At 40.0% G+C, this 25,092-nt stretch overlaps 1 protein-coding gene across 1 annotated transcript in view; it reads left to right on the top strand.

Moving 5' to 3' along the window:
* Nucleotides 1-6,432: 6,432 nt before the first annotated feature.
* LOC123760434 (uncharacterized) overlaps nt 6,433-25,092 on the top strand; it is a 58,047-nt gene continuing 39,387 nt past the window's right edge. The window contains exon 1 of the mRNA XM_069319496.1: nt 6,433-6,494. Within this exon, the coding sequence (XP_069175597.1) occupies nt 6,443-6,494 (52 nt within the window). The 5' untranslated portion in view covers nt 6,433-6,442. The remainder of the gene's footprint in view (nt 6,495-25,092) is intronic.

Here is a 25,092-nt window from a genome sequence, read left to right as displayed (position 1 = left end):
CAAGCGTGACTTATATAATCCATCAGTGTTTTCGTCGGGTTAAATATTACACTCTGCAATTCTTCATGATTTGAATCACCTTGTTTTATTAACCTGAAAAATGTTGCAGAAGCGAGTCATCTCAAAGGGGAAATAAAAAGGCCAGCTATTGAGCGTGCTCAACTATAACACATCATCAGAAAAATATCAGATAACCGAATCTTTATTCCTACTTGTCATTTCTTGGTGTGCAAACCTGGCCCTAATTCAACATTTCTCTTAATTGTATTATGCAATAATTTATGCATAAATTCTTTCAATGTAAACAATATCTGTGGGAATTGTGGGTTCCAATCATTTATTTATGTGATTGCATATATTAATACATTCTTCAGAGAGAATCATTGGTCCCGAAATTCATGTTGATTACCTCCGGAAATATAAAGATGCTCTGCTTAATAATGGTGCGCATAACTCCACCTAACGTCGAAATCAAATTAATAGGACGACAGTTCAATACACATTTCCTCTCTCCATCCTTACCAAGTAAGGCCGGAATCCATGTCACGTTAATTCCAATTTGAATCGACGTTAATTCAACAATAATGGTTTGGGATGTGATCACAATGTAACCCTAACTTTAAAATATTATTACGTTATCGATACGTAAAATTCACGTTGATACTGTGACGGTGCCCTCTCCAGTTTCCCACATATGCCAGCTGTAAGAGTCATATCAGCTTACCTGCAGGTTCTCTGAGATGCAGGGAATCTTGGAATATGAGGCTTCTAGAATGGTTGCTTATTTAGCGTGAATTTGCATTTGTATAGTTGCTTGGAAGAGGAAAAGTCGCGCCCTGGGTACAACAAAATGACGCCCTCTAGCCTGCAAATCCACCATTTTGTGTACGGCGCCCCGCCGGTCGGTGATTGGCTGGCAGAGGTCACATGACTTCGTTGACCAATCAGAGCTAGCCCCTGGGTCTGTGATCTCATAAGCATTAACAACACTCCTCTTGTACCTGTCTGGGCAGTCACTGCTGGCATTGAGGTACATTCTTATGTTTGTTTCCTTAGTGTAGACTGCAGTGTGGAAACCTCCGCTCCTTTCCATGACTGTTACACCTAGAAAGTATAGCTTCCCATCCTTCTCCATCTCGTAAGTGAAACTCAACACAGAATTCCGCTCAAATGCCTCCTTCAGCTCCTGCAGACGTCTCTGACATCAGGTACTTGTGGAAAAATGTCGTCAACATACCTGAAGTATATGGCAGGTTTCAATTTCATGTCAACTAAGACCTGTTCGATGGTACCCATGTAGAAGTTCGCAAACAGGACACCTTGGGGAGAACCCATGGCGACCCCATTTACTTGCTTGTACATATGCCCATCTTGGCTCAAGAAGGGTGCCTCTTTGGTACAAGCTTGGAGTAGTTTTCTTAGAAATCGACGGTGCTCTCAGCCACAGCTCAGGATGGAAGCTAGTCGATGAAGAACTCTGTAGGGTAAGGCAGGTCCTAATCAACAACGGCTTCTACAATGGTTTCGTTGAAGACATCATAAAAAGGAAGGTGAAACGTCATGCAACCTGAAGAGACAACTAACACAACACCTGTACCCCCTATTAGGCTATTTTACAGGAACTTCTTTTCCACAGCTCATAAAACGGAGGAAAGGGTCCTGAGAGATATTGTTAATAGGAACGTTATCCCTACAGACAAAAATCAGAAGATACAATTGACGATTTTCTATAAAACCAAAAAAACGACCAACCTACTCATGAAAAACTCTCCAGACACATAACAAAACGCTTTAAAAGAGACCAACGTCGTCTATGCCTTTAAATGCCCACTTGGGGTCTAAGCCCCAAAGAACCTAGTATATAGGCACGACAACAACTTCTCTTTCCAGGCAATTAACAATGCATAAGCAACAGGGCTCCAATAAGGAACATATAATCTCTTCCCACAACCAGACCATCTCTAGAGAAGTCTTAACAAACAACACAGAAATCATCGATTGATACAGCGATAGCAGCCTGCTTGACATCTGCGAGGCACTACACATCAAGAAGTCAACACCAGCAATCAACAGCCAGTTAATGCACTACTATATTCTACCCACTTCAAGACTCCGCTCCAATATAGAAGCATCAAGAAATATGGGCCAATAAAAATCGGCCTTCTGCAGTTACCTACTTTTAATACCTGTTTGTATTTCATTGTTTCGTGTTCTGTCTTGTGTTAAATGTTTATTTTCACCTCATCCAAAACTATTGTAACATGTCACTTCACCCAAATGTAGGTATACAAACTCGAAAGGTGTTTAAGCTCTATTCAGTTAAAGTTGTGTGTGTGTGTGTAAACTAAAGTCTTTGAAAATGTAATAAGTTATTACGAAACGCGTTCAAGTGTCGCGTCAGACTAGAAATAAAAATGAATTTTGGAGAATTGATTTTTCAATTACCATCGACAGTGAACAGAAACCTAAGATATATTGAGAAAATTCGTGTTAGAATTATTATTCTTACTTTTTCGGTCATATTTAATAATATATGTCTACAGGAAAGACTGCTACCAAAATATACTAATATACTAATATATATATATTATATATTATATATATATATATATATATATATATATATATATATATATATATATATATATATATATATATATATATATATATATATATATCTTTCAAATAAACCCTAGAGCTAGCGAGGACTCACTAGGATTTTGTCGTACAGTTTTCATCAACGTTCTGAATGGATATAAATTCTCTTGGAAATATGCAATAAAAAATGACAAAGTTAATCCAATGCGTCAAGGACCTTTGTCTCTACCGATCATAAACACCAACGTAATTTTCCTTTGAAGGGCTTAGCACGAGGGGAGATATGACTGAAGTTTACAAGTGGTTGAAAGACTGAACTTTAAGGAAGCTAAGACTGAAGTATACTATTAGATGAAAGGCATAGCACAAGGGGGGAAATATGACTGAAGTACGTAAGTGGATGAAGGACGCAACTTAAGGGGGAGATTGGAATGAATTAAACAAATAAATGACATACACAAAAGTGATATACTGGATACAAATTGTACCTTTCTCGCTTGGGCCAGCTGTATATAGTGATTTCTTAGGGTGTTAAGCTGTATAAATTCCAGCATACATTAACAAGGTTGCATTTATACTGGTTGCTCCGATATGCATATACATTCAATATACAGGAACGTGTGTATATTTATGCCTATTCTGATAGGCATATATTCTTGCGTACACCAACACGCATGTATGAATGCATTCATTGATGAATATACTAACTATATGTTTTATGCTTACTCCAATATGCATACTCTCATGCATACACTAACAAGCCCAAATACATTCACACCTCAACATACATATATTCACATACATACATACATACATACATACATACATACATATGTGCATAATATACACATGAAGTGTACGAATCATTCCATCTAACAGCCAAGGCGATTTTGCTTCTTTTCAAATATTTCTTTCGAAATAATTCCCCCCCCCCTTAATAGTCTTAGTGTATTTTAAGTCAAAATGAAATATTTTACAAAAGCAAGATTAGATGTTTAAGTCAACTGGAGAGGGGAACCGGCGATGCCCGGGTGCCCGAAGCTCGTTCATCTTTACTATATACATTGTCTTCATTACTGTAACCGTCTTTACTATACAGTGTGACCGTCACTGTACCCGTTCTCCGTCGTTGTCTTCCGTCTTCACTGCACACTATCTTCTATCTCCCTGTCTTATATCTATCACTGAATCTCTATCTTCCTCTATCTCTCTTTCTCTCTATCTTTCTATATCTCGTTCTCTTATACCGCTATATCTCTATCTCTTTATGGCTATAACTTTATATCTCTCAACAATATTTATGATACTTTTTACCGAACTATTCTCAGTTCATAGCGTTAAAGTAGCGATAAAGCCTACGGACATTACTCCCCAGATTTCACTATGACCGCGCAATTTAATGAAAATCGCACCTGTGGGCAGTGTTACAAAGCTCATATTTCTTAAAGCATGTAACTTAGGCCTACCCCGACTAGCCCATGTCCGTCCCGAAACCCAGACCATTCACCCTTGTGTGAGGTTAGCCCCTAGCGTCTGGCCTCCTTCTCTGAATAGACATTCATACAGACATGTGTTCTATTTCAGTACAGATATTTGAGTGCAAAGCTTGAATGGTGCCCAAATTATGTAATCACTGTAGACTCTACGAAATATGAAGGATTCGAACTTAGGCGGCCAAGGTTTCCCCAATGGCTGAAGTAGTTGTTAAAGTGCTCGACAGCTATTGAGTAGATCCGGACCGCCTAGGTTCGAATCCTTGAGGGGTCATATAATTTACAGTGATATATATACAAAATGCAAGCTTAGGACTCCTTCCTCCATGTCAGACAAGCTGTTAATCACAATAATGTGTGTGTGTGTGTGTGTGTGTGTGTGTGTGTGTGTGTGTGTGTGTGTGTGTGTGTGTGTGTGTGTGTGTGTGTGTGTGTTTACTAGTTGTGTTTTTACGGGGGGTTGAGCTTTGCTCTTTCGGCCCGCCTCTCAACTGTCAATCAACTGTTTACTAACTACTTTTTTTTTTCCCCACACCACACACACACACACACACCAGGAAGCAGCCCGTGACAGCTGACTAACTCCCAGGTACCTATTTACTGCTAGGTAACAGGGGCATTCAGGGTGAAAGAAACTTTGCCCATTTGTTTCTGCCTCGTGTGGGAATCGAACCCGCGCCACAGAATTACGAATCCTGCGCGCTATCCACCAGGCTACGAGGCCCCTATGTGTGTGTGTGTGTGTGTGTGTGTGTGTGTGTGTGTGTGTGTGTGTGTGTGTGTGTGTGTGTGTGTTTGTGTGTTTGTGTGTGTGTTCACCTAATTGTACTCACCTAATTGAGCTTGCGGGGGTTGAGCTCTGGCTCTTTGGTCCCGCCCCTCAACTGTCAATCAACAGGTGTACAGATTCCTGAGCCTACTGGGCTCTATCATATCTACATTTGAAACTGTGTATGGAGTCAGCCTCCACCACATCACTTCCTAGTGCATTCCATTTACTAACTACTCTGACACTGAAAAAGTTCTTTCTAATGTCTCTGTGGCTCATTTGGGTACTCAGCTTCCACCTGTGTCCCCTTTTTCGCGTCCCTCCAGTGTTGAATAGTTCATCCTTGTTTACCCGGTCGATTCCCCTGAGGATTTTGTAGGTTGTGATCATGTCCCCCCTTACTCTTCTGTTTTCCAGTGTCGTAAGGTGCATTTCCCGCAGCCTTTCCTCATAACTTATGCTTCTTAGTTCTGGGACTAGTCTAGTAGCATACCTTTGGACTTTTTCCAGCTTCGTCTTGTGTTTGACAAGGTACGGGCTCCATGTTGGGGCCGCATACTCCAGGATTGGTCTTACATATGTGGTGTACAAGATTCTGAATGATTCCTTATACAGGTTCCTGAACGCCGTTCTGATGTTAGCCAGCCTCGCATATGCCGCAGACGTTATTCTCTTTATGTGGGCTTCAGGAGACAGGTTTGGTGTGATATCAACTCCTAGATCTTTCTCTCTGTCTGATTCATTAAGTACTTCATCTCCTATTCTGTATCCTGTGTCTGGCCTCCTGTTTCCACTGCCTAGTTTCATTACTTTGCATTTACTCGGGTTGAACTTCAACAGCCATTTGTTGGACCATTCACTCAGTCTATCTAGGTCATCTTGTAGCCTCCTGCTTTCATCCTCTGTTTCAATCCTCCTCATAATTTTTGCACCGTCGGCAAACAATGAGAGGACGAATCTATACCCTCTGGGAGATCATTTACATATACCAGAAACAGTATAGGTCCAAGGACTGACCCCTGCCGGACTCCACTTGTAACGTCTCGCCAATCAGAGACCTCACCCCTCACACTGACTCGTTGTCTCCTGTTGCTTAGGTATTCCTCTATAAACCGGAGTACCTTCCCTTTCACTCCAGCCTGCATCTCCAACTTTCGCACTAGCCTCTTGTGTGGCACTGTATCAAAGGCTTTCTGACAATCCAAAAATATGCATTCTGCCCACCCTTCTCTTTCTTGCCTTATTTTTGTTGCCTGGTCGTAGAATTAAGTAACCCTGTGAGGCAGGACCTGCCATCCCTGAACCCATGTTGATGCTGTGTTACAATTTCCTTCGCTCCAGATGTTCCACTATTTTTTTCGCACAATCTTCTCCATCAGCTTGCATGGTATGCAGGTTAGGGACACTGGCCTGTAGTTCAATGCCTCCTGTCTATCCCCTAGTGTGTGTGTGTTTGTGTGTATAATTGTACATATCAATATACATACATGAACAAAATATTAATCTATATCAATGTATATATATGAAACACAATTTAATGTTTACAGTACATGCATTTATTTCAACAGGTGGCGAAGTGAAAATGCCTTCAAAGATGCTACTTTACCTGACTATCACCATCCTGCTCAGTCGAGGTATGTGCTACTTTGTGTCTTTTGTGGGTAAGGGAGACTTATTGTACTTTATAGTTTGAACAGGGAACGTTCTGTAGCGTGTTACGTGACGGCGCAAGTTATGTAGGGAACTCTCTTTTAAGTGCTACTTTGCTGTGCTCCTGGTGTACGGAGCGCTGCTAAGAGTGCTAGATTAGTGTACTCTTTAAGTATTGAGCGCTAGTTTGAGTGCTACTTTACTGTATTAAACGTGTAAGGATCGCTCATTTCGTGTTACGTTACTGTGCTCCTTGCACACGGAACTCTCATTTAGTTGCTTCATTACTGGGCTCTCTGTGTAGGGAGCTCTCATTTTGGGTGCTACTTAACGCTGCTCCTTTTGTAGGGAGCGCTTATTAGGTCCTCTATGTTCTAGTGCAAGTCTGTTTCCTGGTGGCCACAACATCTGGCTACTTGTCTTAAATTAAAATAGTAATACTTATTGAACAACTTCACTTGTATATATATATAAATGCATATAAGAGCTCACACACACACACAAATATATATATATATATATATATATATATATATATATATATATATATATATATATATATATATATATATATATATATATATATATATGCAATTAACGATCACAAAACACTGATCATTTTATGCGGAAAATCCACAGAGAAATATGAAATGAGGTGAACGTTTCGGCTTTGTTAAAGCCTTTGTCAACACCAGACTAAGGAGAAGGGAGAAGGGGGAGGATATATAGGCCGACACCTGACCAACCCATCCCTAGGGTTGGTCAGGTGTAATTAACCAAAAACAGGTATAGCTTAGCTTAGAATGGTCAAAGAGGATTAAGCGGTCAGAGAATAAGGATGAAAGATTAAAGAAAAGCCTCATGAACACACAATATATGAATATACAAGTATAATGAGACATTGTAAGCCTCTCTATCAGAGTTGTTTCTTAAACTGTTGTGCAATATTATAACTTAAAAATGGATCAAGTTTGTACATTCCAGTACTAACATTTCTTAATGTTAGTACTGGTCTAGATCTAACAGTATTTACGTCATGGGTGACTTTAATTTTAGTGGAATAAACTGGTTGAACAAAACAGGGAATAGTGAAGCAGAGGATTTTCTAGAATTAATTGACGATTGCTTTCTTACGCAACACATTAAGGAACCAACACGGGAAAATAATATTTTAGATTTAGTGTTAACTAACAGGGACACACAAATTAATGACATCGAAATAGGGAGTGAGCTAGGGAACAGTGATCACAAAGAAATCAGATTTAGCATAGAATGAAATAGACCTGTAGGAGAAAATTCTGTTAAAGTGCCAGATTTTCGAAAAGCTGATTTTAATAGCCTAAAAATTTTTTGGGTCAAATTGATTGGAAAGTCTTGGGTATGGGGTGTGGGCCGGTCTTGGAGCGAGATATGAACCCAGCGATAGGTGACTGTAAATGGGGATTTCGATGTGGATTCAATATATAACTTCTTTAAGAATATTCTAAACAAAGCACAGGAACGTAGTATACCATACAAATTGAATAGATCGAATACTAATGACCCAAAGTGGATAACAAAGAATTTGAAGAACCTTATAGGTAAAAAGAGAGCTTGGTACAAAAGGATTAAAAATGGGGAGGTCACTTTAGAACAGGAATTCGCACAACTGGTTAGAAATGTTAAAAAAGAGATAAGGAAAGCAAAAAGAAACTATGAAGTTCGCATAGCAGGGCACTCAAAGACAAATCCTAAAGGTTTTTTTCAGTTATATCGTTCTAAGACTAGGGAAAGGATAGGTCCATTAAAAACAGAGACAGGTCAAATAACAGATAGTGATGAAGAGATGAGTAGTATTTTTAATAAATATTTTGTATCTGTATTTACTAAAGAAGAACTTAACAATATGCCTTCAGCCGAACAAGTCTATGTGGGTGGAGACGAGGACAGGTTGACGAGTTTAGCAGTTACCAGCGAGGATGTTCTTAAACAAATAGTAAAACTCAAACCAAACAAATCCCCAGGGCCGGATGAAGTGTTTGCCAGGGTGCTTAAAGAATGTAAAGAGGAGCTTTCCGAGCCACTGTCAACCATATTTAATAAATCAATAGAGTCAGGCAGAGTGCCAGAGTTTTTTAAAGTTGCTAATGTGATACCAGTTTTTAAGAAAGGAGATAGATCACTTGCGTCTAACTATCGACCAATTAGCCTAACTTCTATTGTGAGAAAGTTACTCGAATCTATAATAGCAAATAAAATTCGTCTTCATCTTGAAAAACATAAATTAATAATTGAGTCAAAACATGGTTTTATAAATGGCCGTTCATGTTTAACAAATTTGTTATCTTTTTATTCTAGCATTGTTGAGGCAGTTGATAGTGGTAAGGATTGCGATCTTGTGTACCTTGACTTTAGCAAAGGTTTTGATACAGTGCCACATGAAAGACTGATTAAAAAGATAGTCTCAAGGTATTGGGGGTGCTATATTAAGCTGGATTAGGGCATAGCTATACCAAAGGATACAGAGAGTTAGTATAAATGGAGTCAAGTCAGAGTGGGAAAATGTTGTAAGTGGGGTGCCTCAGGGCTCTGTCCTGGGACCTTTGTTGTTTATAATATATATAAATGATTTAGATTCAGGTTTGAGTAGCAACATTTGCAAATTTGCCGATGATACTAAAATCGGTAGGGAAATTAATTCGGAGGAGGACTCATTATCACTTCAAGTTGATCTAGATAGGGTTTTGAAATGGTCGAAGGATTGGCAGATGCAGTTTAATGCTGATAAATGTAGTTCTGAGGTTAGGTAATGATGATAGGGTTACAAGATACGAGCTAGATGGTGTTAAGATTGCGAAGTCGAATTGCGAAAGGGATCTGGGAGTTATGATTAGTAAGAATTTAAAACAAATGGATCAATGCATAAATGTTCGTAATAAGGCGAATAGGACACTGGGATTTATTAATCGACGCGTTAGTAACAAGACACCTGGTGTGGTTCTTAAGCTATATCTTGCTCTAGTTAGGCCCCATTTAGATTATGCAGTTCAGTTTTGGTCGCCATATTATAGAATGGATATAAATTCACTTGAACGTGTCCAGCGTAGGATGAATAAGTTAATTCTCCAAATTAGAAATCTTTCATTATGAAGAAAGATTAACAAAGCTTGAGTTGCATTCACTGGAAAGGCGAAGAGTTAAGGGTGACATGATAGAGGTTTACAAGAGGGTGAATGGACATAACAAAGGGGATATTAATAGGGTATTAAAAGTATCAACACAAGACAGAACACGAAACAATGGGTATAAATTGGATAAGTTTAGATTAGGGAAAGACTTGGGTAAATACTGGTTCAGTAACAGGGTTGTTGATTTGTGGAACCAATTGCCGCGTAACATTGTGGAGGTGGGGTCCCTCGATTGTTTCAAGCATGGGTTGGACATGTATATGAGTGGGATTGGGTGGTTATAAATAGGAGCTGCCTCGTATGGGCCAATAGGCCTTCTGCAGTTGCCTTTGTTCTTATGTTCTTACAAGTGGATGAATGGACATAACAGGGGGGATATTAATAGGGTATTAAAAGTATCAACACAAGACAGAACACGAAACAATGGGTATAAATTGGATAAGTTTAGATTAGGGAAAGACTTGGGTAAATACTGGTTCAGTAACAGGGTTGTTGATTTGTGGAACCAATTGCCGCGTAACATTGTGGAGGTGGGGTCCCTCGATTGTTTCAAGCACGGGTTGGACAAGTATATGAGTGGGATTGGGTGGTTATAGATAGGAGCTGCCTCGTATGGGCCAATAGGCCTTCTGCAGTTACCTTTGTTCTTATGAGCTGCCTCGTATGGGCCAATAGGCCTTCTGCAGTTGCCTTTGTTCTTATGTTCTTACGTAACAAAGGGGATATTAATAGGGTATTAAAAGTATCAACACAAGACAGAACACGAAACAATGGGTATAAATTGGATAAGTTTAGATTTAGGAAAGACTTGGGTAAATACTGGTTCAGGTAACAGGGTTGTTGATTTGTGGAACCAATTACCGCGTAATGTGGTGGAGGTGGGGTCTCTCGATTGTTTCAAGCGTGAGTTGGACATGTTTATGAGTAGGATTGGGTGGCTATAGATAGGAGCTGCCTCGTATGGGCCAATATGCCTTCTGCAGTTACCTTTATTCTTATGTTCTTAAGATGGAGACGAATTGAATTTGCAATTATTGATTCAAGTAACTTTCCCACAATAGACGTTAGGCTAATTGGCCGGTAGTTTGACGCAAGTGATCTATCTCCTTTCTTAAAAATTGGTACCACATTAGCTACCTTCCATGACTCTGGAACTCTGCCTGACTCTATTGATTTATTAAATATGGTAGACAGTGGCTCGGAAAGCTCCTCTTCGCATTCTTTAAGCACCCTGGCAAACACTTCATCCGGCCCTGGGGATTTGTTTGGTTTTAGTTTTTCTAATTGTTTAATTACATCCTCACTGGTAACTGCTAAACTAGTCAACCTGTCCTCATCCCCACCCACATAGACTTGTTCGGCTGAAGGCATATTGTTAAGTTCTTCTTTAGTAAATACAGATATAAAATATTTGTTAAAAATACTACTCATCTCCTTGTCATTATCCGTTTTTGACCTGTCTCAGATTTTAATGGACCTATCCTTTCCCTAGTCTTAGTTTGATATAACTGAAAAAACCCTTTAGGATTTGACTTTGCTTGCTCTGCTATGCGAACTTCATAGTTTCTTTTTGCTTTCCTAATCTCTTTTTTTAACATTTCTAACCAGTTAAGATCATAAGAACATAAGAACAAAGGTAACTGCAGAAGGCCTATTGGCCCATACGAGGCAGCTCCTATTCTATAACCACCCAATCCCACTCATATACTTGTCCAACCCGCGCTTGAAACAATTGAGGGACACCACCTCCACCACGTTACGCGGTAATTGGTTCCACAAATCAGCAACCCTGTTACTGAACCAGTATTTACCCAAGTCTTTCCTAAATCTAAACTTATCCAATTTATACCCATTGTTTCGTGTTCTGTCTTGTGTTGATATTTTTAATACCCTATTAATATCCCCCCTGTATGAATTCCTGTTCTAAACTGACTTCTCCTTTCTTAATCCTTTTGTACCAAGCTCTCTTTTTACCTATAAGGTTCTTTAAATTATTTGTTATCCACTTTGGGTCATTAGTATTCGATCTATTCAATTTGTATGGTATACTACGTTCCTGTGATTTGTTTAGAATATTCTTAAATAAGTTATATATTAAATCCACATCGAAAATCCACAGCCGGCAATTGGTGTCAATTGCCGGCTGGAAAGATATTGCAAATCAAATGCAATATCTTTCATAGACAACTGGGAACACTTCTATGGAAGAAATGAAATGTATGCTCGTGATGGGGTGCATCTATCGATGGCTGGGGTTGTTGCTGTTGCGAGCTCGTTGGAAGAAGTGGTTAGAGGTGTTTGTTTGGGTTTAAACTGTTAGTAGATAGAGGTATGGGAATTGATTTGGAAGAAGGAGGTAATAAAAGTATGTGTTTGTGGGAGAAAGGAATTGGCAAAATGATCAGGGAAAGAGAAGGGCCTCAAAATAACAATTCACTTAGGGTATATTACACTAACAGTAGAAGTCTAAGAAATAAAATTAACGAATTAAATGCTCATGTCTGCACAGAAAAAATAGATATTATTGCACTTACCGAAACGTGGATGAATGTAGAAAATAGAGAACTATTAGCTGTATATCAAATAAATGGATTTAAACTATTTCACACAGATAGATATATTAGACGAGGAGGTGGAGTAGCCATATATGTTAGGGACAATTTGAAATGTAGTCTCAAAGAGGGAATCAAAACTGAGCCACACACAGAAACTATTTGGATTGAATTAAACGAAAAAGCTAATAATATTATAATAGGGGTTATATATAGGCCTCCAAATTTAGACAGAATGGAAGCAAAGCATCTATGGGATGAAATATCTGGAGCATCTAGATCTAACAGTATTTATGTCATGGGTGACTTTAATTTTAGTGGAATAAACTGGTTGAACAAAACAGGGAATAGTGAAGCAGAAGATTTTCTAGAATTAATTGACGATTGCTTTCTTACGCAACACATTAAGGAACCAACACGGGAAAATAATATTTTAGATTTAGTGTTAACTAACAGGGAAATACAAATTAATGACATCGAAATAGGGAGTGAGCTAGGGCACAGTGATCACAAAGAAATCAGATTTAGCATAGAATGGAATAGACCTGTAGGAGAAAATTCTGTTAAAGTGCCAGATTTTCGAAAAGCTTATTTTAATAGCCTAAGAATTTTTTTGGGTCAAATTGATTGGAAAGTCTTGGGTATGGGGTGTGGGCCGGTCTTGGAGCGAGACATGAACCCAGTGATAGGTGGCTTAAATGGGGATTTCGATGTGGATTCAATATATAACTTATTTAAGAATATTCTAAACAAAGCACAGGAACGTAGTATACCATACAAATTGAATACATCGAATACTAATGACCCAAAGTGGATAACAAAGAATTTGAAGAACCTTATAGGTAAAAAGAGAGCTTGGTACAAAAGGATTAAAAATGGGGAGGTCACTTTAGAACAGGAATTCGCACAACTGGTTAGAAATGTTAAAAAAGAGATAAGGAAAGCAAAAAGAAACTATGAAGTTCGCATAGCAGGGCAAGCAAAGACAAATCCTAAAGGGTTTTTTCAGTTATATTGTACTAAGACTAGGGAAAGGATAGGTCCATTAAAAACAGAGACAGGTCAAATAACAGATAGTGATGAAGAGATGAGTAGTATTTTAAATAAATATTTTGTATCTGTATTTACTAAAGAGAAACTTAACAATATGTCTTCAGCCGAACAAGTCTATGTGGGTGGAGACGAGGACAGGTTGACGAGTTTAACAGTTACCAGGGAGGATGTTCTTAAACAAATAGTAAAACTCAAACCAAACAAATCCCCAGGGCCGGATGAAATGTTAGCCAGGGTGCTTAAAGAATGCAAAGAGGAGCTTTCCGAGCCACTGTCTACCATATTTAATAAATCAATAGAGTCAGGCAGAGTGCCAGAGTTTTGGAAAGTTGCTAATGTGATACCAGTTTTTAAGAACATAAGAACATAAGAACAAAGGTAACTGCAGAAGGCCTATTGGCCCATACGAGGCAGCTCCTATTCTATAACCACCCAATCCCACTCATATACTTGTCCAACCCGTGCTTGAAACAATCGAGGGACCCCACCTCCACAATGTTACGCGGCAATTGGTTCCACAAATCAACAACCCTGTTACTGAACCAGTATTTACCCAAGTCTTTCCTAAATCTAAACTTATCCAATTTATATCCATTGTTTCGTGTTCTGTCCTGTGTTGATACTTTTAATACCCTATTAATATCCCCCCGGTTATGTCCATTCATCCACTTGTAAACCTCTATCATGTCACCCCTAACTCTTCGCCTTTCCAGTGAATGCAACTTAAGCTTTGTTAATCTTTCTTCATATGAAAGATTTCTAATTTGGGGAATTAACTTAGTCATCCTACGCTGGACACGTTCAAGTGAATTTATATCCATTCTATAATATGGCGACCAAAACTGAACTGCATAATCTAAATGGGGCCTAACTAGAGCAAGATATAGCTTGAGAACCACATAAGAACATAAGAACAAAGGTAACTGCAGAAGGCCTATTGGCCCATACGAGGCAGCTCCTATTCTATAACCACCCAATCCCACTCATATACTTGTCCAACCCGTGCTTGAAACAATCGAGGGACCCCACCTCCACAATGTTACGCGGCAATTGGTTCCACAAATCAACAACCCTGTTACTGAACCAGTATTTACCCAAGTCTTTCCTAAATCTAAACTTATCCAATTTATATCCATTGTTTCGTGTTCTGTCCTGTGTTGATACTTTTAATACCCTATTAATATCCCCCCGGTTATGTCCATTCATCCACTTGTAAACCTCTATCATGTCACCCCTAACTCTTCGCCTTTCCAGTGAATGCAACTTAAGCTTTGTTAATCTTTCTTCATATGAAAGATTTCTAATTTGGGGAATTAACTTAGTCATCCTACGCTGGACACGTTCAAGTGAATTTATATCCATTCTATAATATGGCGACCAAAACTGAACTGCATAATCTAAATGGGGCCTAACTAGAGCAAGATATAGCTTGAGAACCACACCAGGTGTCTTGTTACTAACGCTGCGATTAATAAATCCAAGTGTCCGATTTGCCTTATTACGAACATTTATGTATTGATCCTTTTGTTTTAAATTCTTACTAATCATAACTCCCAGATCCCTTTCGCAATCCGACTTCGCAATCACAACACCATCTAGCTCGTATCTTGTAACTCTATCATCATTACCTAACCTCAGAACTTTACATTTATCAGCATTAAACTGCATCTGCCAATCCTTTGACCATTTCAAAACCCTATCTAGATCAACTTGAAGTGATAGTGAGTCCTCCTCCGAATTAATTTCCCTACCGATTTTCGTATCATCGGCAAATTTGCAAATGTTGCTACTCAAACCTGAATCTAAATCATTTATATATATTATAAACAACAGAGGTCCCAGGACAGAGCCTTGAGGCACTCCACTTACAACATTTTCCCACTCTGACTTGATTCCATTTATACTAACTCTCTGTTTCCTTTGGTATAGCCATGCCCTAATCCAGCTTAATATAGCACCCCCAATACCATGAGACTCTATTTTTTTAATCAGTCTTTCATGTGGCACTGTATCAAAAGCTTTGCTAAAGTCAAGGTATACAACATCGCAATCCTTACCACTATCAACTGCCTCAACAATGCTAGAATAAAAAGATAACAAATTTGTTAAACATGAACGGCCATTTATAAAACCATGTTGCGACTCAATTATTAATTTATGTTTTCAAGATGAAGACGAATTTTATTTGCTATTATAGATTCGAGTAACTTTCCCACAATAGACGTTAGGCTAATTGGTCGATAGTTAGACGCAAGTGATCTATCTCCTTTCTTAAAAACTGGTATCACATTAGCAACTTTCCAAAACTCTGGCACTCTGCCTGACTCTATTGATTTATTAAATATGGTTGACAGTGGGTCACAAAGCTCCTCTTTGCATTCTTTAAGCACCCTAGCAAACACTTCATCCGGCCCTGGGGATTTGTTTGGTTTGAGTTTTACTATTTGTTTAAGAACATCCTCCCTGGTAACTGCTAAACTCGTCAACCTGTCCTCGTCCCCACCCACATAGACTTGTTCGGCTGAAGGCATATTGTTAAGTTCCTCTTTAGTAAATACAGATACAAAATATTTATTAAAAATACTACTCATCTCTTCATCACTATCTGTTATTTGACCTGTCTCAGTTTTTAACGGACCTATCCTTTCCCTAGTCTTAGTACGATATAACTGAAAAAACCCTTTAGGATTTGTCTTTGCTTGCCCTGCTATGCGAACTTCATAGTTTCTTTTTGCTTTCCTTATCTCTTTTTTAACATTTCTAACCAGTTGTACGAATTCCTGTTCTAAAGTGACCTCCCCATTTTTAATCCTTTTGTACCAAGCTCTCTTTTTACCTATAAGGTTCTTCAAATTCTTTGTTATCCACTTTGGGTCATTAGTATACGATCTATTCAATTTGTATGGTATACTACGTTCCTGTGCTTTGTTTAGAATATTCTTAAATAAGTTATATATTGAATCCACATCGAAATCCCCATTTAAGTCACCTATCGCTGGGTTCATGTCTCGCTCCAAGACCGGCCCACACCCCATACCCAAGCCTTTCCAATCAATTTGACCCAAAAAATTTCTTAGGCTATTAAAATCAGCTTTTCGAAAATCTGGCACTTTAACAGAATTTTCTCCTACTGGTCTATTCCATTCTATGCTAAATCTGATTTCTTTGTGATCACTGCTCCCTAGCTCACTCCCTATTTCGATGTCATTAATTTGCGTTTCCCTGTTAGTTAACACTAAATCTAAAATATTATTTTCCCGTGTTGGTTCCTTAATGTGTTGCGTAAGAAAGCAATCGTCAATTAATTCTAGAAAATCTTCTGCTTCACTATTCCCTGTTTTGTTCAACCAGTTTATTCCGCTAAAATTAAAGTCACCCATGACATAAATACTGTTAGATCTAGATGCTCTAGATATTTCATCCCATAGATGCTTTGCTTCCATTCTGTCTAAATTTGGTGGCCTATATATTACTCCTATTATAATATTATTAGCTTTTTCGTTTAATTCAATCCAAATAGTTTCTGTGTGTGGCTCTGTTTTGATTCCCTCTTTGAGACTACATTTCAAATTGTCCCTAACATATATGGCTACTCCACCTCCTCGTCTAATATATCTATCTGTGTGAGGCAGATAGATATATTATCTGTGTGAGACACCACACCAGGTGTCTTGTTACTAACGCTGCGATTTATAAATCCAAGTGTCCGATTTGCCTTATTACGAACATTTATGCATTGATCCTTTTGTTTTAAATTCTTACTAATCATAACTCCCAGATCCCTTTCGCAATCCGACTTCGCAATCACAACACCATCTAGCTCGTATCTTGTAACTCTATCATCATTACCTAACCTCAGAACTTTACATTTATCAGCATTAAACTGCATCTGCCAATCCCTTGACCATTTCAAAACCCTATCTAGATCAACTTGAAGTGATAGTGAGTCCTCCTCCGAATTAATTTCCCTACCGATTTTCGTATCATCGGCAAATTTGCAAATGTTGCTACTCAAACCTGAATCTAAATCATTTATATATATTATAAACAACAGAGGTCCCAGGACAGAGCCTTGAGGCACTCCACTTACAACATTTTCCCACTCTGACTTGATTCCATTTATACTAACTCTCTGTTTCCTTTGGTATAGCCATGCCCTAATCCAGCTTAATATAGCACCCCCAATACCATGAGACTCTATTTTTTTAATCAGTCTTTCATGTGGCACTGTATCAAAAGCTTTGCTAAAGTCAAGGTATACAACATCGCAATCCTTACCCCTATCAACTGCCTCAACAATGCTAGAATAAAAAGATAACAAATTTGTTAAACATGAACGGCCATTTATAAAACCATGTTGCGACTCAATTATTAATTTATGTTTTTCAAGATGAAGACGAATTTTATTTGCTATTATAGATTCGAGTAACTTTCCCACAATAGACGTTAGGCTAATTGGTCGATAGTTAGACGCAAGTGATCTATCTCCTTTCTTAAAAACTGGTATCACATTAGCAACTTTCCAAAACTCTGGCACTCTGCCTGACTCTATTGATTTATTAAATATGGTTGACAGTGGGTCACAAAGCTCCTCTTTGCATTCTTTAAGCAAGGCTTAAAGAAAGGAGATAGATCACTTGCGTCTAACTATCGACCAATTAGCCTAACGTCTATTGTGGGAAAGTTACTCGAATCTATAATAGCAAATAAAATTCGTCTTCATCTTGAAAAACATAAATTAATAATTGAGTCGCAGCACGGTTTTGTAAATGGCCAAAACCTAAACCTAAACAAATGTAAATTTGTTTAACAAATTTGTTATCTTTTTATTCTAGCATAGTTGAGGCAGTTGATAGTGGTAAGGATTGTGATGTTGTGTACCTTGACTTTAGCAAGGCTTTTGATACAGTGCCACATGAAAGACTGATTAAAAAGATAGAGTCTCATGGTATTGGGGGTTCTATATTAAGCTGGATGAGGGCATGGCTATACCAAAGGAAACAAAGAGTTAATATAAATGGAATCAAGTCAGAGTGGGAAAATGTTGTAAGTGGAGTGCCTCAAGGCTCTGTCTTGGGACCTTTGTTGTTTATAATATATATAAATGATTTGGATTCAGGTTTGAGTAGCAACATTTGCAAATTTGCCGATGATATGAAAATCGGTAGGGAAATTAATTCGGAGGAGAACTCACTATCACTTCAAGCTGATCTAGATAGGGTTTTGAAATGGTCAAAGGATTGGTAGATGCAGTTTAATGCTGATAAATGTAAAGTTCTGAGGTTAGGTAATGATGATAGAGTTACAAGATACGAGCTGGATGGTGTTGAGATTGCGAAGTCGGATTGCGAAAGGGATCTGGGAGTTATGATTAGTAAGAATTTAAAACAAAAGGATCAATGCATAAATGTTCGTAATAAGGCAAATCGGACACTTGGATTTATTAATCGCAGCGTTAGTAACAAGACACCTGGTGTGGTTCTCAAGCTATATCTTGCTCTAGTTAGGCCCCATTTAGATTATGCAGTTCAGTTTTGGTCGCCATATTATAGAATGGATATAAATTCACTTGAGCGTGTCCAGCGTAGGATAACTAAGTTAATTCCCCAAATTAGAAATCTTTCATATGAAGAAAGATTAACAAAGTTTAAGTTGCATTCACTGGAAAGGCGAAGAGTTAGGGGTGATATGATAGAGGTTTACAAGTGGGTGTACGGACATAACAAAGGGGATATTAATAGGGTATTAAAAGTATCAACACAAGACAGAACACGAAACAATGGGTATAAATTGGATAAGTTTAGATTTAGAAAAGACTTGGGTAAATACTGGTTTAGTAACAGGGTTGTTGATTTGTGGAACCAATTACCGCGTAACGTGCTGGAAGTGGGGTCCCTCGATTGTTTCAAGCGCGGGTTGGACCCCCATTTAGATTATGCAGTTCAGTTTTGGTCGCCATATTATAGAATGGATATAAATTCACTTGAACGTGTCCAGCGTAGGATGACTAAGTTAATTCTCCAAATTAGAAATCTTTCATATGAAGAAAGATTAACAAAGCTTAGGTTGCATTCACTGGAAAGGCGAAGAGTTAGGGGTGACATGATAGAGGTTTACAAGTGGGTGAATGGACATAACAAAGGGGATATTAATAGGGTATTAAAAGTATCAACACAAGACAGAACACGAAACAATGGGTATAAATTGGATAAGTTTAGATTTAGGAAAGACTTGGGTAAATACTGGCTCAGTAACAGGGGTGTTGATTTGTGGAACCAATTGCCGCGTAACATTGTGGAGGTGGGGGTCCCTCGATTGTTTCAAGCATGGGTTGGACATGTATATGAGTGGGATCGGGTGGTTATAAATAGGAGCTGCCTCGTATGGGCCAACAGGCCTTCTGCAGTTGCCTTTGTTCTTATGTTCTTATGGACAAGTATATGAGTGGGATTGGGTGGTTATAAATAGGAGCTGCCTCGTATGGGCCAATAGGCCTTCTGCAGTTGCCTTTGTTCTTATGTTAAATCCCCTTTTACGTCACCTATCGCTGGGTTCATGTCTCGCTCTAAGACCGACCCACACCCCATACCCAAGACTTTCCAATCTATTTGACCAAAAAAAATTCTTAGGCTATTTAAATCAGCTTTTCGAAAATCTGGCACTTTAACAGAATTTTCTCCTACAGGTCTATTCCATTCTATGCTAAATCTGATTACTTTGTGATCACTGTTCCCTAGCTCACTCCCTATTTCGATGTCATTAATTTGTGTTTCCCTGTTAGTTAACACTAAATCTAAAATATTATTTTCCCGCGTTGGTTCCTTAATGTGTTGCGTAAGAAAGCAATCGTCAATTAATTCTAGATAATCTTCTGCTTCACTATTCCCTGTTTTGTTCACCCAGTTTATTCCACTAAAATTAAAGGCACCCATGACATAAATACTGTTAGATCTAGATGCTCTAGATATTTCATCCCATAGATGCTTTGCTTCCATTCAGTCTAAATTTGGTGGCCTATATATAACTCCTATTATAATATTATTTGCTTTTTCGTTTAATTCTATCCAAATAGTTTCTGTGTGGGGCTCAGTTTTGATTCCCTCTTTGAGACTACATTTCAAATTGTCCCTAACATATATGGCTACTCCCCCTCCTCGTCTAATATTTATGTGTGAAATAGTTTAAATCCATTTATTTGATATTCAGCTAATAGTTCTCTATTTTCTACATTCATCCACGTATCGGTAAGTGCAATAATATCTATTTTTTCTGTGCAGACATGAGCATTTAATTCATTAATTTTATTTCTTAGATTTCTACTGTTAGTGTAATATATCCTAAGTGAATTGTTATTTTGAGGCCCTTTTCTCTCCCTGATCATTTTGCCAATTCTTTTCTCCCACAAACACATACTTTTATTACCTCCTTCCTCCAAATCAATTCCCATACCACTATCTACTAACAGTTTAAACCCAAACAAACACCTCTAACCACTGCTTCCAACGAGTTCGCCACAGCAACAACCCCAGCCCTCGATAGATGCATCCCCATCACGAGCATACATTTCATTTCTTCCATATAAGTGTTCCCAGTTGTCTATGAAAGATATTGCATTTGATTTGCAATATCTTTCCAGCCGGCAATTGACACCAAGTGCCCTCGACATCTATTCATTTCCCACTCCCTTTCTTGGAAGAATGCCACATATGATCGGGATTCCTCCCTTGCTCCTAACTAATTCAATGGCTGTCCTGAATCGCTGTATTAGTTCCTCGTTCCTAACTCGCCCAATATCATTACCCCCTGCATTTAAACAAATAATGGGTTTGTTCCCATTTCCCGTCATAATATCATCCATGTTTCCAACAATATCACCAATTCCAGCTCCCGGATAGCAAACCCTTAATCTGTTCCCCCTATCTCTGGCACAAAACGTTCTGTCTAAATACCTCACCTGGGAATCTCCCACAACCAAAATTCGCTTCTAGTATCTCCGTAACTTTCTGAGCAGCCTGAGAGGCTTGTGTTCCGCCGCTCCTCGCTGATTTCCTCACTGCAGGAGCACCACAGCACTCGTCCTCCAACACGGCAAATGAATTTGCTGTCCTTAGGGCGTCTGTAGGCGGCCTTGTCAAGGTCTTCTTAAGACCCCTGTCCTTCACGACTCTCCACGATGAGGTCTCGTCAACACTGGTCTCCTCCTTCGTTTCCTCCCGAAGTCTCAGCCGTCGTACCTCCTCCCGCAGGGAATCCATCTCTGCTCTCAGAGCTCCAACCAAACTCTCCAAATCCTTCACTAATCCCTCCATTATTGCAATAATAATGTTACTCCAGAGCTCCAGCTAACACAACCTCTCACTGTGACAGCACCTGACTGAATGAGAGGAAGAAGGAGAGGGCAGAGAAAGAGATGGAGGGAGTTAAAGAAGAGGGACTTACAGATCCTGGAAGGTTCTTCGAGACATACAGAAAGCAGGAAGGGTGAGTATGGGGTAGATAGAAGGATGGAAGGGGAGAGGGAAGAAGGGGGGGGGGAGAGAGAGAGAGAGGGGGGGAGAGAGAGAGAGAGAGAGAGGGAGAGGAGCAGTGTGAGAGGGTGTCGCCGTGGCCCCGCCGAGTGTGTCAGTAGTGAATAATTCTTGGTTGATGCGACTCAGTCTTCCGGCCCCGCCTCTATTACTGGCACTGTTGGGGGTGTAGCTGGGGGGTGTAGCTGGGGGGGTGTAGCTGGGGGGTGTAGCTGGGGGTGTGTAGCTGGGGGTGTGTAGCTGGGGGGGGGTGAAGCTGGGGGAGATGTAGCTGGAGGTGTGTAGCTGGGGGTGTAGCTGGGGGTGTAGCTTGGGTGTAGCTGGGGGGTGTAGCTGGGGGTATAAGTGTAGGTGTAGATGAGGGTGGTGTAACTGTTTTATGTACCTGTGTGTATCTAGGGGTGTAGCTGGGGGTGTGTAACTGAAAGGGTGTAGCTGGGGGTGTGTAGCTGGGGGTGTAGCTGGGGATGTGTAGCTGGGGGTGTGTGTAGCTGGGGGGGGGTTGTAGCTTGAGGTGTATAGTTGGGGTGTGTGTAGATGGGGTGTGTTGCTGGGTGTGTAGTTCGAGGGTGTAGCTCGGGTGTGACGCTGGGTGTGTAGCTGGGGGGGTGTAGCTGTAGGTATGTAGCTGGGGGTGTGTTTCTGGGGGGTTTAGCTAGGTGTGTGCAGCTGGCGGTGTGTAGTTGGGGTGTAGCTGGGCAAGTGTAGCTTGGGGTGTGTAGCTGCGGTGTGTAGCTGGGGTGTAGCTGGGGTGTTTACTAGTTCTTCTAGTTTACTACTTCTCCCCCCCCCCCAGTGAGGTTAGGGGGGGGGGAGAAGTTAAAGGGGTGTCAGATGGGGGAGGGGAGGTAAGGTTCGGGAAGCCAAGATTGGGAAAAGGGAGATGGGTGGTGGGGAAGAGGAGGGTAGTGGGGGAGGGCATAGGCGTGGGTAGATGAGGAAGGTAAATAGGTAAAAGAAAAGGGTGGTTGACGGTGAAAGTAGTGATGATGGGGTGGATGGGAGGAAAGGAGTGAGGATAAGGGAAAGTGGAGGATAGGAGGAAGGGAGGGAGGTAGGATGAAAGAGATGACAAAGAGAACTAAAAAAGAGGGAATGAGAATAGGTCAAAGCGAAGGTGAAAGTTTAGGGGAAGAGAGATGGAAGAGGAGATAAGGGAACAGAATGGTAGGGAAAGGAAGAGTTGAATGAGCTGTCGTAGTGAAGGGAAGGATGTTATCCCTTACATACAGGATTCTCCCTCTGTCCCTCTGTCCCTCCCTCCCTCCCTCCCTCCCTCCCTCCCTCCCTCCCTCCCTCCCTCCCTCCCTCCCTTCCTTCCTCCCCCCCCTCCCTCCCTTTCTTCCTTCCTTCCTTCCACTCTTATTTCCTTCCTGCCTTCCAGTCTCCCTCCCTTCCCTCTTTTCTCCAGATGTTCTTAGTGACCGTAGAGGGTGGTGCAGTTGTTAGTGATCCCAGAAGGTGGTAATGTTAACAATGACCCCCCCCCCCTCACAAGAGGGTTGTGGCAATGTTTGTATATAGTGACCGCCAGGTGTTAGGGGGGGATGTTGATGACCCCAGAGGGTTATAAAGATGTCGTTATTGACCCCAGAGCGTGGTGGAGATGATACTAGTGACTTCACTCAGTAATCGCAATACTGTTAGTGTGTTCTCTTTCTTCACTTTTCACTTGGGGAACCGAATTTAGGACGAATCAATGTAGATATATATATATATATATATATATATATATATATATATATATATATATATATATATATATATATATATATATATATATATATATATATATATATATATATATTAATTAAGGAGGCCATCCTTGTTGACCAAACCACACACTAGAAAGTGAAGGGACGACGTTTCGGTCCGTCCTGGACCATTCTCAAGTCGATTGTGGCCGTCCTTCTAAACACTTTCCCAACGTCAAAAAACTGTCGTACTAAAAATGTGACCCATTAGAAGGACGGGTTGGAACACGAACGACTACTGAGAACTCGGTGAGTACTTTATTTACTCCAAGAAGGATAATATTTTCACAAATATATATCTTAAAAGAAATTCAGGAAAACTAAATTCGAATTCTTTCTGACGATATAACTGTCTTCATTGAAGTAATCAAACTGAAATTTACTTCAACAATAAATGCTGATCCATTCAATGGATTCGTAACGACGCGGTATTTTCTGGTTTTCTGGCTGGGAAGGAGAGAGAGAGAGAGAGAGAGAGAGAGAGAGAGAGAGAGAGAGAGAGAGAGAGAGAGAGACAGACAGACAGACAGACAGAGACAGAGAGACAGAGAGACAGAGAGAGAGAGAGAGACAGAGAGACAGAGAGACAGAGAGAGACAGAGAGAGAGAGAGAGAGAGACAGAGACAGAGAGAGACAGAGACAGAGAGAGACAGAGACAGAGAGAGGAGATGAGAGGCGATAGAGAAAAAAGGAGAGAGAGAGAGTCCAAGCGAGGCTTTCGTGTAATTTATACGGAGGAGAAAATCCATCATACAGAAACAGAATACAGGATCAGATTTACACACACACACACACACACACACACACACACACACACACACACACACACACACACACACACACACACACACACACACACACACACACACACACTTGGGAGAGGAAATTCTTCAGGAGTCAGAGAAAGAAAAAGACTTGGGGGTTGATATCACGCCAGACCTGTCTCCTGCAGCACATATCAAGAGGATAACATCAGCGGCATATGCCAGGCTGGCCAACATACGAACGGCATTCAGAAACTTGTGTAAAGAATTATTCAGAACTTTGTATACCACACATGTCAGGCCAATCCTGGAGTATGCAGCCCCAGCATGGAGTCCATATCTAGTCAAGGATAAGACTAAACTGGAAAAGGTTCAAAGGTTTGCCACCAGACTGGTACCCGAGCTGAGAGGTATGAGCTACGAGGAGAGACTACGGGAATTAAACCTCACTTCGTTGGAAGACAGAAGAGTTAGGGGGGACATGATCACCACATCCAAGATTCTGAAGGGAATTGATAGGGTAGATGAAGACAGGCCATTTAACACAAAGGGGCACACGCACAAGGGGACACAGGTAGAAACTGAGTGCCCAAATGAGCCACAGAGATATTAGAAAGAACTTTTTTAGTGTCAGAGTGGTTGATAAATGTGATAAATGATAAATGCATTAGGAAGTGATGTGGTGGAGGCTGACTCCATACACATTTTCAAGTGTAGATATGATTGAGCCCTATAGGCTCAGGAATCTATACACCTGTTGATT

Source organism: Procambarus clarkii, chromosome 8 (genome assembly GCF_040958095.1).
Source record: "Procambarus clarkii isolate CNS0578487 chromosome 8, FALCON_Pclarkii_2.0, whole genome shotgun sequence".
In the NCBI taxonomy this organism is placed as follows: Eukaryota; Metazoa; Arthropoda; class Malacostraca; order Decapoda; family Cambaridae; genus Procambarus; species Procambarus clarkii.
Note: the sequence above shows the minus strand (reverse complement) of the source record. Positions and strands in the feature narration are given on the sequence as shown.